The sequence below is a fragment of the Scyliorhinus torazame genome, chromosome 11, assembly GCF_047496885.1.
Source record: "Scyliorhinus torazame isolate Kashiwa2021f chromosome 11, sScyTor2.1, whole genome shotgun sequence".
Lineage (NCBI taxonomy): Eukaryota > Metazoa > Chordata > Chondrichthyes > Carcharhiniformes > Scyliorhinidae > Scyliorhinus > Scyliorhinus torazame.
This window is the reverse complement of record NC_092717.1, coordinates 192,007,145-192,020,529: the sequence shown is the minus strand read 5'-3', so window position 1 is coordinate 192,020,529 and position 13,385 is coordinate 192,007,145. Positions and strand designations below refer to the sequence as shown.

Here is a 13,385-nt window from a genome sequence, read left to right as displayed (position 1 = left end):
CTTCTGGAAGTCCAAATACAAATCTACTGGCTCCTCTCTATCCATTCTGGTTCAAACTTCCTCGAAAAACTAATAAATTAATCCGACACTATTTCCCTTGCATGAAGAAACCATGCTGACTCTGCTTGATTAGACTATGATTTTCCAAATGTGCTGCTATTCCTTCCTTAATAATTAATTCCTACATTTTTTCCAGCAATAGATGTTGGGCTAATTGGCCTACAATTACCTGCTTTTTGCTTCCCTTTTTGAAATAGGGGTATCACAATGGCAGTTTTCCAATCCTCGGGTACTTCTCCAGAATCCAAGGAGCTTTGGAAAATTGCAACCAATGTATCCACTATCTCTGTGAATTATTAAAGACAGAACTAACAGATTTAAGAAATTGTTCGAGTGTTCCAACAGGGTACGCATCGGTGAAACCCTGTTTATTGTGGAGTTTAAGGCGCCATCCGCACCTGGTGAGAAGTACTATAATTTAGACTGAGTTATCCGTTCTCCGCTGTAGCCAATAGTCAACCCGGAGTGTCGAACAAGTCGAGACACTGGTTGAGACAATCACTTGTTTTAAGGGCAACCTTTTATCACGAAGGTATCAAGCAACCAGAAGGATCATCAACAACCAAGCACCTTTAGAATTCGAAGAGGACTCTAACCTCTTACGGGACTCCAACCCAGAATTTGAGGAGAACTCTAAGCTCCTACGGGACTCCAACCCAGAATTTGAGGAGAATTCTAAGCTCCTACGGGACTCCAACCCAGAATTTGAGGCGAACTCTAAGCTCCTACGGGACTCCAACCCTTCCCGGGCCTCTAACCCGGACTGTAAGGGATCGCCGGACTGACCTGATCTCGTAAGAGTCTCTCCAGAAACGGACGGTAGGACCAGGTCGCGCTCGGTACAGCGGAGGGGGAAACCAAAGTGGTAACAAGGGTACTCCCATTTGGGGATCCAATTCCTCCAACGCCTCCCGACACGATCAGTCAGTTACACCATCTGCTCCTGGCAAGGCTCAGTGAGAACCATTCTCTGCTACCAAATGTGAATTAGTTTCCCTTCAGTCCGGATGAAATGATCAATCGAGCACCAAGCTACTTCAACGTATGTTTATTCACGGCCGGGTCTTGAGCACTGTACATCAGAGTGTCTACAGATGCAAGTTGAAGTTAATACAGCAGACTATTACTTATATAATAAAATGACAATGTTTCCTTCCCAAAGACAGCCCCTTTAGAAGAGGCCTGAGAAATACAGCATTCTGTGGCTCTCAGCTAAAATATAGTTATCTGTAGAAATAGAAACTATTCCCAAGGCCGTGTTTTGTTACTGCAACTGTCTAGCACAAAAACATAAGAGATAACATAAATTCCATTAGACCAAAAGTTATTTTTGACTTTTCCCATCAAGCTTGATTCTAGATCCAGACTAAACTCTATTTGACATCCTATAGCATGATCCATATTCTCATCTGTAGCTACTTCTTTTAGGATCCTAGGATTCAAGCCATCAGGGCCAGGGGACCTATTTCCCTTTTTAGTGTTCCCATTCCCGTGTTAATGTTGGTTTGTCTAATACTACTTCTCTAGTGGTGCTGATGGTATGTAATTCTGCCTGCATATTTTTTTTTAAATTTGGAGTACCCAATTATTTTCTTTTCCAATTAAGGAGCAATTTAGCGTGGCCAATCCACCTACCCTGCACATCTTTGGGTTGTGGGGGTGAAACCCACGCAGACACGAAGAGAATATGCAAACTCCACACTGACAAAGACCCAGGGCTGGGATTCGAACCAGAGTCCTCAGCGCCGCAGTCCCAGTGCTAACCACTGCACCAAGTGCTGCCCGCATATTCTTTGGTATTAATGGGATGTTCGAAGTATCTTCCACTGTAATACTGATGCAAAATATCGGTTTAACTCCTGCCATTTCCTAGTTCCCCATAGCTATCTCCCCAGATTCATTTTCATAGGGGCCTATGTTCGCTTTGACCTCTCTTCCATTTTATATACTTAAAGAAGCTCTTATTGTCAGTTTTTATATTCCTCGCTGGTTTGCCTCTTAGTTTATTTTCTCCCTCTTTATTATTTATTTTGTCCTCGTTTGTTGGATTCTGGATATATCCCGGTATTTGGGGCGATGACTGACTTTTGCCTGCTTATGCTTTTTTCCCCAACTTTATGCTCTCCTTAACCTCCTTGTTTAGCCATGGTTAGTTTATCCCTCTCTTGCATCCCAGTATGGAAGAAATAATCTCTCTTTGCTGAAAGTCTTAATTACTTCTTTAGATGTCTACCACTACTTGTTTACTGTTTTTCCTGCTAATCTATCCACCCAGTCCACTTCAGCTAACTCTATCCTTATTTCATTGTAATTTCCTTTTATTTGAGTTAAACGCAGTTGATTCCAACCCACGTTTCTTGCTCTCAAACTGAATATTACAAACAAAGAACAAAGAAATGTACAGCACAGGAACAGGCCCTTCGGCCCTCCAAGCCCGCGCCGACCATACTGCCCGACTAAACTACAATCTTCTACACTTCCTGGGTCCGTATCCTTCTATTCCCATCCTATTCATATATTTGTCAAGATGCCCCTTAAATGTCCCTATCGTCCCTGCTTCCACTACCTCCTCCGGTAGCGAGTTCCAGGCACCCACTACCCTCTGCGTAAAAAACTTGCCTCGTACATCTACTCTAAACCTTGCCCCTCTCACCTTAAACCTATGCCCCCTAGTAATTGACCCCTCTACCCTGGGGAAAAGCCTCTGACTATCCACTCTGTCTATGCCCCTCATAATTTTGTATACCTCTATCAGGTCGCCCCTCAACCTCCTTCGTTCCAGAGAGAACAAACCGAGTTTATTCAATCGCTCCTCATAGCTTATGCCCTCCATACCAGGCAACATTCTGGTAAATCTCTTCTGCACCCTCTCTAAAGCCTCCACATCCTTCTGGTAGTGTGGCGACCAGAATTGAACATTATACTCCAAGTGTGGCCTAACTAAGGTTCTATACAGCTGCAACATGACTTGCCAATTCTTATACTCAATGCCCCGGCCAATGAAGGCAAGCATGCCGTATGCCTTCTTGACTACCTTCTCCACCTGTGTTGCCCCTTTCAATGACCTGTGGACCTGTACTCCTAGATCTCTTTGACTTTCAATACTCTTGAGGGTTCTACCATTCACTGTATATTCCCTACCTGCATTAGCCCTTCCAAAATGCATTACCTCACATTTGTCCGGATTAAACTCCATCTGCCATCTCTCCGCCCAAGTCTCCAGACAATCTAAATCCTGCTGTATCCTCTCAGACAGTCCTCATCGCTATCCGCAATTCCACCAACCTTTGTGTCGTCTGCAAACTTACTAATCAGACCAGTTACATTTTCCTCCAAATCATTTATATATACTACAAAGAGCAAAGGTCCCAGCACTGATCCCTGTGGAACACCACTGGTCACAGCCCTCCAATTAGAAAAGCATCCCTCCATTGCTACCCTCTGCCTTCTATGGCCTAGCCAGTTCTGTATCCACCTTGCCAGTTCACCCCTGATCCCGTGTGACTTCACCTTTTGTACTAGTCTACCATGAGGGACCTTGTCAAAGGCCTTACTGAAGTCCATATAGACAACATCTACTGCCCTACCTGCATCAATCATCTTAGTGACCTCCTTGAAAAACTCTATCAAGTTAGTGAGACACGACCTCCCCTTCACAAAACCGTGCTGCCTCTCACTAATACGTCCATTTGCTTCCAAATGGGAGTAGATCCTGTCTCGAAGAATCCTCTCCAGTAATTTCCCTACCACTGAAGTAAGGCTCACCGGCCTGTAGTTCCCGGGATTATCCTTGCTACCCTTCTTAAACAGAGGAACAACATTGGCTATTCTCCAGTCCTCCGGGACATCCCCTGAAGACAGCGAGGATCCAAAGATTTCTGTCAAGGCCTCAGCAATTTCCTCTCTAGCCTCCTTCAGTATTCTGGGGTAGATCCCATCAGGCCCTGGGGACTTATCTACCTTAATATTTTTTAAGACACCCAACACCTCGTCTTTTTGGATCACAATGTGACCCAGGCTATCTACACCCCCTTCTCCAGACTCAACATCTACCAATTCCTTCTCTTTGGTGAATACTGATGCAAAGTATTCATTTAGTACCTCGCCCATTTCCTCTGGCTCCACACATAGATTCCCTTGCCTATCCTTCAGTGGGCCAACCCTTTCCCTGGCTACCCTCTTGCTTTTTATGTACGTGTAAAAAGCCTTGGGATTTTCCTTAACCCTATTTGCCAATGACTTTTCATGACCCCTTCTAGCCCTCCTGACTCCTTGCTTAAGTTCCTTCCTACTTTCCTTATATGCCACACAGGCTTCGTCTGTTCCCAGCCTTTTAGCCCTGACAAATGCCTCCTTTTTCTTTTTGACGAGGCCTACAATATCACTCGTCATCCAAGGTTCCCGAAAATTGCCGTATTTATCTTTCTTCCTCACAGGAACATGCCTGTCCTGTATTCCCTTCAACTGACACTTGAAAGCCTCCCACATGTCAGATGTTGATTTGCCCTCAAACATCCGCCCCCAATCTATGTTCTTCAGTTCCCGCCTAATATTGTCATAATTAGCCTTCCCCCAATTTAGCACATTCATCCTCGGACCACTCTTATCCTTGTCCACCAGTACTTTAAAACTTACTGAATTGTGGTCACTGTTACCGAAATGCTCCCCTACTGAAACATCTACCACCTGGCCGGGCTCATTCCCCAATACCAGGTCCAGTACTGCCCCTTCCCTAGTTGGACTATCTACATATTGTTTTAAGAAGCCCTCCTGGATGCTCCTTACAAACTCCGCCCCGTCTAAGCCCCTGGCACTACGTGAGTCCCAGTCAATATTGGGGAAGTTGAAGTCTCCCATCACCACAACCCTGTTGTTTTTACTCTTTTCCAAAATCTGTCTACCTATCTGCTCCTCTATCTCCCGCTGGCTGTTGGGAGGCCTGTAGTATACCCCCAACATTGTGACTGCACCCTTCTTATTCCTGATCTCTACCCATATAGCCTCACTGCCCTCTGAGGTGTCCTCTCGCAGTATAGCTGTGATATTCTCCCGAACAAGTAGCGCAACTCCGCCTCCCCTTTTACATCCCCCTCTATCCCGCCTGAAACATCTAAATCCTGGAACGTTTAGCTGCCAATCCTGCCCTTCCCTCAACCAGGTCTCTGTAATGGCAATAACATCATAGTTCCAAGTAGTAATCCAAGCTCTAAGTTCATCTGCCTTACCCGTAATGCTCCTTGCATTAAAACATATGCACTTCAGGCCACCAGACCCGCTGTGTTCAGCAACTTTTCCCCGTCTGCTCTGCCTCAGAGCCACACTGTCCCTATTCCCTAGTTCTCCCTCAATGCTCTCACCTTCTGACCTATTGCTCCCGTACCCACTATCATGTCTTTTCACAGTAACTTCATTGCAGTGTTAATGTAACTTGTGACAATAAAGATTATTATTATGATCGCTACTTCCTAAGGGATCTTTTACTTTCTCAGTAATTTATTAAACCTACCGTTACTGGAACCAAGGTAGCCTGTTCCCTGGCTGGTTCCATGACGTATTGCCCTAGGAAACTATACATAATGCACACTATGAATTCTTTGTCAAAGCTACTCTTTCCAACTTAATTATCCCAATCAACATGAAGATTCACGTCACCCATAATTAGTGCTCTATTAATTTTACCTGTTATTATTTGTTGATTTGCCCTTTCCGACAGTGTGGCTACTGTTTGGGTGTCTATACACTCTTCGTACAATATCTTGTTTCCCTGGCTTTTTTTTTTTTAGCTCCACCCAAATGGACTGTACATCATCTGAGTCTAGATCGTTTCTCACAACTGTCCTAATTTGATTTCATATTAACCGTGCTACCCCACTACGGTTTCCTTCCCTGCTGTCTTTATGAAAGGTCAGAAATCGGTGAATATTAAGTTATCAGTTTTGATTTTCTTGCAAACATGTCTCCTTAATGAGATTATATCAATTTACCTCTATTTGGACCGTTAATTTGTCTACCTTATTCCGAATGTTTTATGCATTAAGATACAAAGCCTTTAAGCTTGCCTTTTTGCCATTTTCTATCATCCTTAACTTTTATTTGTACTGTGGCCTTATTTGCCTCGCCCTTGGAATATCCTGCCTACCGTTTTTGCATTTTACTGTGTTCTTTTATTACTGTCCTTGTTTCTCTTTCCCTTGTCACCCTCTTTAGGTTCCTAACTCCCTTTCATTCTAGTTTAACCACCCCACCCACCCACACTAGCAAATACTCTCCCTAGGACATCAGTCCCGGTCTTGCTTGGGTGTAAGCCGTTCAGTTTGTACTGGTCCCACCTCCCCCATATCACGATCTCATTGAATGGTGGTGTAGACTCAGTGGGCCGAATGGTCTACTTCTGTTCATACTACTTGTTCTCTTGTTCTCAACAGTCCATAACAACCCCCCCCTCCATCCCTAATTGTCCTCGGAAAGGTGGTAGTGAGCTGTCATGTTAAGCCACCGCAGTCTCTGTAGTCACAGTGCCAGGGTCCCAGGTTCAATTCCCACTTGGGTCACTGTCAGTGCAGAGTCTGCACGTTCTCCCCATGTCTGCGTGGGTTTGCTCCGGGTGCTCCGGTTTCCTCCCACAAATCCCCGAAAGACATGCTTATTAGGTGAATTGGACATTCTGAATTCTCCCTCCGTGTTCCCGAAGAGGCATTGGAATGTGGCGACGAGGGGCTTTTCACAGTAACTTTATTTCAGTGTTAATGTAAGTCTACCTGTGATAATAAAGATTATTTTTTTAAAAAACCTATAATGAAGATGGAGGAAAAAGGAAAATGAAAAAAAGACGTATTCATGTGTTTTATTGATTATATCACGATATCACAAGGGGCTGGTTTAGCATACTGGGCTAAATCGCTGGCTTTTAAGGCAGGCCAGCAGCACGGTTCAATTCCCGTACCAGCCTCCCCGAACAGGCGCCGGAATGTGGCGACTCGGGGCTTTTCACAGTAACTTCATTTGAAGCCTACTTGTGACAATAAGCGATTTTCATTTTCATTTTTTTCATTATAATAAGGTCCATTTAGTACTGAATGTAAAAGCCACTTTAGCATTTTGAATGCAAATTATTCAGGTCTTGGTCTTTCTGTGGTATTCCACAGTTCTTTTTGAATAGTCCCACTCAAAATTAACTGATCTTTGTTTCAGATGCTGATTGTTGCATATTTATAGGATTGTGTACTTTTATTCAATTTTAAAAGGCTCATAGTTGCTGAATATTTTGGTATTTTTGTCCCAATTGAGTAAAATAGGAATATTTGTCAGTAAAAGGATAACATTCGCAGTAGTATAATTGCATGATATGGGACAGAAACTTGTTCACCTGAATTAGGAATAACCCTGTAACTCGAGAGACCTCCATGTGCAAGTTTGTGAAAGGTGAGCAGGAAAATTGCCTTCATCTGTGTATCTCTACTGATGTCTTCTGCCCAGCACATTATTGTAATATTGGATCCACTAAAGATACATCCTTGACCACCTTGTTGTCTTCATCTTCCTGCTGCCCCTTGTCTTCATCTACAAACAAGAGATCAGTTTGCACTTGAACATGTGCACTGGTATCCAACTTTACCTCTTTGCCTTCCACTTCACCACTCTGGTGCTGCTTATTTTGAATAAACAACAATTTCTCATAGCTAAACATTGAAAAGCCAAAATCCAGCGACTTTGTGCCAATAACATCTCCAGATCTTTTAAAAAAATAAATTTTAGCGTACCCAATTATTTATTTTTCCAATTATGGAGCAATTTAGCGTGGCCAATCCACCTAACCTGCACATCTTTGGGTTGTCGGGGTGAAACCCACGCAGACACGGGAGAATGTGCAAACTCCACACAGACAGTGCCCCAGGGCAGCAATTCGAACCTGGGTCCTCAGCGCCGTAGGCTGCAGTGCTAACCACTGTGCCGCGTGCTGCCCTAACATCTCCAGATCTGATCACTCAAATGTTTTTCTGGTTGTTCTTTTCATCATGGTAATCTTTAGTGGATTTTGAAATGCTTGAAAATCCTATTGTCACACTTGCCTTTGCTGCCCTATGTTGGTTTCTCGTCCTCCATCAACTCAAATTCCAAATTATCATCCTGTTTACATCCCTTCAGGGACTCATTTCTCCCTGTCTCTGTAATCTCCTCTAGTCTGCAAAACATCCCCCTATCCCCCTTGAACTTTGTGCCTCCAACTTCATACATAATGTATTCTTCCTCCCTTCACCCTCCATTAGCAACTGTGCCTTCATTGACCGAGACCCCATTTTCTGGAATTCCCTTGCTAACCCCATTATTCACCCCTCTCTTTCACCAATTTTTATTTATTTTTTCCATTTTAAAAAAATAAATAAAAAAATGTTTTAATTAAGGTTTTTTTAAATACAGAGCAAAGATGAGCGTGGCCAAACACAAAATATATACATCGTTATTGTTCGTTACATACATCAGTTACAATCTCTTGCTTTTCAGCAGGTGCTTGGTTTTAGCTAGATCTCCTGCTCTCCTCCCTCTCCTCCCCCTCCCCCACCTACCCTCCTGATCCCCTGCCCCTTCTTCTCATCTGGCATGCCTTCTTCATTCATCAGGTCTTCCAGCCTATACCTGTTGCGGTGGCATGGTGCTACGTATAATATGTGTTGTATATGGTTGGGTTCTATGCCTCTTTGTTCCCCCCCCCCCCCCCCCCCCCCCCCCCCATTCCCGCCCTCTGGCTAATTGGATTCTTGATTAATAAGGAGATCCGGGGTTATGGGGAGAAGGCAGGAGAATGGAGATGAGAAAAATATCAGCCATGATTGAGTGGCGGAGCAGACGCGATGGGCCGAGTGGCCTAATTCTGCTTCTATGTATTATGGCTACAAACTGGTCTTGGCACAAATTGGTGAATGGTTCCCATGTTTTGTGAAAGCTCTCTGATTGCGAATTTGATTTTCTCCATTTGGAGAAATTCCGACAGCAAGTCTGCAGCTTTGGGTGGTGCTGCTGATCGCCAGCCAAGCAGGATTCTTCAGCGGCCGATTAGGGAGGCACGGGCGTCGTCCCTCCTCCCCATAAAGTGTTCTGACGGTTCTGATACCCCAAAGACTGCCACTCTTGGGCATGGCTCCACCCTCATCCCCACAACCATGGACATTGCCTTGAAGAAGGTTGTCCAGAACCCGACAAGTCTGGGGCATGATCCGAACATGTGGGTGTGATTGGCTGGGCCTCTTTTTCACCTTTCACATTTGTTCTCCACCTCGTGGAAGAACCTGCTCATTCAGGTTCTGGTTAAATGAGCTCTGTGTACCACTTGGAGCTGCATTAGGCTTATTAGCCAAGCTCATGTGGAGATGGAGTTGACCCTGTGCAGTGCTTTGCTCCAGAGTCCCCACCATATTTGAAACCCTGTGTCTTCCTCCTATCTTTTCCCTTGTCGCGTACAGTGGTGTGCATGCCCTCCCCAGTTGTCTCCACAGTTTCCCCTCCCTAGGATGTCCACATCCAGCAGGTCCTCTGATAGCAGTTGTTGCGGCAGCATGGGTATGTCTTTCTTTTCCTACGTAAGAGGTTTTTGACCTGCATAGATCTTAATTTGTTTCCCTCGATCAGTTGGAACTCCTCTGTTAGTTACTCTGGTGTTGTCAGTCTTGTCTGTGTAGAAGTCCCCCGTACTCTCCACCATTTGAGGGTGGCATCCATTTTGGCTGGTGTGAACTTGTAGTTGTTGTAGATGAGGGACTTAATGGCCATCTCAGTCAAACCGAAGTGCTGTCGTAGTTTGTTCCCTGACCGGAATGTGGCTATCACCATTGGGCTCGTTGAGTGCCTGATCAGTAGGGGTGAGCACACTGCTATGGTCAGGGCCCCCCTCCATTCTTGCCCATCCCCCCCCCCCCCCCCCCACCCTACTCCCAAACAAACATCATGATCACTTTTTCCACTAAGTTGAAGAAGGCCTTAGGGTGTAGATCAGTATAAACCTGAAGATGAATGTGGGCAGTATGTTCCTCATGATTGTCTGCATCCTCCCAGCCAGGGAGAGTGGGAGTGTGCCTAAATCTGCACGTCCTTTTTGACTTCCTCCACCAGGCTGGTCAGGTTCCACTTGTGGATCCGTGTCCAGTCATGGGCGAATTCTATCCCAGGTAGCGGAATTTGAGTCGGACCTTTTTAAATGGCAGCCCCTCCAGCTCTGCCCCTCACCAGGAAGAACTCACTTTTGCTCAGGTTGAGTTTGTAGCTCGAGAAGGTTCCAAACTGTTTCAAGAATGCCATGATTCCCTCCATGCTACTTTGCGAGGCCAAGATGCAGAGGAGAAGGTCATCCACATAGAGCAAGATTCTGTGCTCTGTTTCTTCTCTGGATCCCCTTCCAATTCTTGGCCACACAGAGTGATCGCTAGGGCAAACAGAAGCGGGGACAGTGGGAATTCCTGCGTTGTGCCTCTGTGCAGCTGGAAGTACTTGGAGCTGATGGTGTTCGTCTGTATGCTCACCGTGGGAGTGCTCTACAGGAGTTTCACCCAGGTGGTGAACCCTGTTCCAAACCCAAATCACTCCTGTACCTCTGAGGTGGATGGGCCTTTTCTGCGTCTAGGGAGATGATCACCTCTGGTGTTCTCTCCCTGGGTGGGATCACTATCATATTCAGCAGGCATCTGATGTTCGATGTTGGCTGTCTACCCTTGACAAAGCCCGCCTGGTCCTCTGCCAACACTTCTGGTACACAGAACACGGTCCATTTCCAACCTCATGTCTATGTAATGTGGAGCATGGTCAGAGATCACGATCGCGGAGTATTCCGCTCTTATTAGCCATGGAAGTACCGATTTCCCCACTTCAAAGAAATCAATCCGTGTATACACATTATGTACCTGGGAGAAGAAGGAGAACTCCATCTCCCCGGTGGATGAACCGTCATGAGTTCACTGCCCCCATCTACTCCATGAATATGCAGAGTTCTTTCGCCATATTAGACGCCTTCACTATTTTGGGGTTCGGCCTGTCTGTCCTGTGCACAGTTAAAGTCCCACCCAAGTCGGTGCTTGTTGACACTGGGGATTTCTGCCCTTGTCTTTTTTATAAACTATGTTTATAGGACACCGCTGACCATGACGTACCGTCCCCCTGCGTCCGTAACTGTCCTTGCCACGGTAAACATCGTCCTGTTACCCCCCCCCCCCCCCCCCTCGTCACGGTAAACATCATCCTCTTACCCCCCCCCTTGCGGGATCAACTGCGCCTCTGCACTCCGGGGTTTCCCTTTGTTAATAGGTCATCCAAAGATGATCATGAGGCCGGGCCCTTGCGCTCTGGGATTTCCAGTGTCCAGGGGCCACCCAGCATGGCTGGCAACTGTGGGTGAGCCCCTGCACTCCGATTTCCCTTTGTTTAGGGGCCCTCTGAAGTGGCTGCTTACGGCACCTTTGTGTTCAAAGCCACCATGTATGGCCTGTTGCAGCCAGCCTAATGTCTTTACTACCCGTGTTCCTATGATTCTTCTCCTCCTCCTCTCTCTCTCTCTCTCTCCTCCTCCTCTCTTCCCCCCCCCCCCCCCCCCCGGTTGGTCGGGGCACCTGGAAACTGCAGCTGTATCTGGGTTTGAGGGCGACATCACCGTCCAACTCACTGCCACCTCACCTGGTGCCATGCTGCTTCAACAAACGCAGCTGTTTAAAGTGCCCAATTTGTTCAAAATCTGTAGCACTAGTGGAGATGCACTTCTAGTGCTTCAGCAAACCACTCTCCTACAATGGTGGTGTCATACCTTAGTGCTTCATTAGCACTTGAATTCAGAAATGGTGCCAGAGCGTGGCGACTCTCTACAAGCTCTCCCCTACAGGTCCTCCTCCTACATCCTTTATAACTTATTTATAGTACGTACTATGTATCCATGTATGGAGCGATCTGTCTGGACTGTATGCAGAACAATACTTTTCACTGTACCTCTGTACACGTCACAATAAATAAATAAAATAAATGGAGCTAGCATTTCAGATTGCTGACCTTTCATCAGAAATCCCTTTTCAGTAAGTTCCAAGAGACTTGCGAATGCATTCCATTGCACCATCTAGTGGTAAGAGCCTGCAAGTATAATGTGACAGTTGACATAGCAGAAATATGAACCTATAAAAATGTTGACAATGTGACAATAAATGGTGACAACCAGAAGTAAGGTTTTTGGCAGGAAGTAAGGTTTTTGGCAGAAAGTATGCCCTAGACTAATCTTTTCATAAGGTATGGATTGGAATAATTATTATGGTGAAATATCTTCATTTTTAGGCCCAATACATCTTATTTTCAAGTTTTAAGTTAACACGTTATCCCACAAAAATACTTTGTAATACCTCAAAAGTAGATGGTGATTGCTTTTCATATTATTTGTAGGAAGTTCTTTCTTTCGGAAAATATTGTCGATCTAATGGAAATCCCATTCTCTCTCTCAACAGAAAGAAATTCAAGCAATGAGTCAGTGCCATCACCGGAACATAGTGTCATATTATACCTCGTTTGTGGTAAAGGATGAACTGTGGTTGGTGATGAAGTTACTCAGTGGTGGTGAGTGTTTGCTTTGCCTTCAACCTCCTGTCTCTGTTGAGCTAGGTTTATTCAAAATTTGCAATGTTGGGCTGCTTCAATAGATCTGCGGTGTTGGAGTAACATACCAAAACCACCCTTGATTGCTCGGATAGAGTGCGGAAAATATATTTATCAATCAAAGAACAAAGAAAAGTACAGCACAGGACCAGGCCCTTCAGCCCTCCAAGCCTGCGCCGACCATGCTGCCCATCTAACCTAATACCGTACATACTCCCGGGGCCTGTATTCCTCTATTCCCATCCCATTCATGTATTTGTCAGGACCCTTGAAGTGTCACTAGCGAACCTGTTTCCACCACCTCCGGCAGCGAGTTCCAGGCACCCACTACCATCTGTCTTTTTTTTTAAAAAACTTCCCTCGCACATCTCCTCTAAGCTTTACCCCTTGCACCTTAAACCTATGTCCACTAATAATTGACTCTTCCACCATGGGAAAAAGCTTCTGACAAGCCACTTTGTCCATGCCCCTCAGAATTTTGTAGACTTCTATCAGATAGCCACTTAATTTCTCTCGTTCCAGTGAGAGCAAATCGAGTTTATCAAACCTCTCCTCATAACAATGGTGATCCTCTTCTGTACCCTCTCAAGTCTCCATAGCCTTCTGGAAGTGTGGCAACCAGAATTGAACCAGTGTGGCCTAACTAAGGTTCTGTTCAACTGCAGGGTAACTTGCCAGTTTTTATACTCCATGCCCCGGCCGATGAAGGCAAG

At 45.4% G+C, this 13,385-nt stretch overlaps 1 protein-coding gene across 2 annotated transcripts in view; it reads left to right on the top strand.

Moving 5' to 3' along the window:
• LOC140385744 (serine/threonine-protein kinase OSR1-like) overlaps positions 1-13,385 on the top strand; it is a 265,075-nt gene that overhangs the window by 91,169 nt on the left and 160,521 nt on the right. For both annotated transcript variants that reach the window (XM_072468206.1, XM_072468207.1), the window contains exon 3: positions 12,525-12,633. In XM_072468206.1, the coding sequence (XP_072324307.1) occupies positions 12,525-12,633 (109 nt within the window). The remainder of the gene's footprint in view (positions 1-12,524; positions 12,634-13,385) is intronic.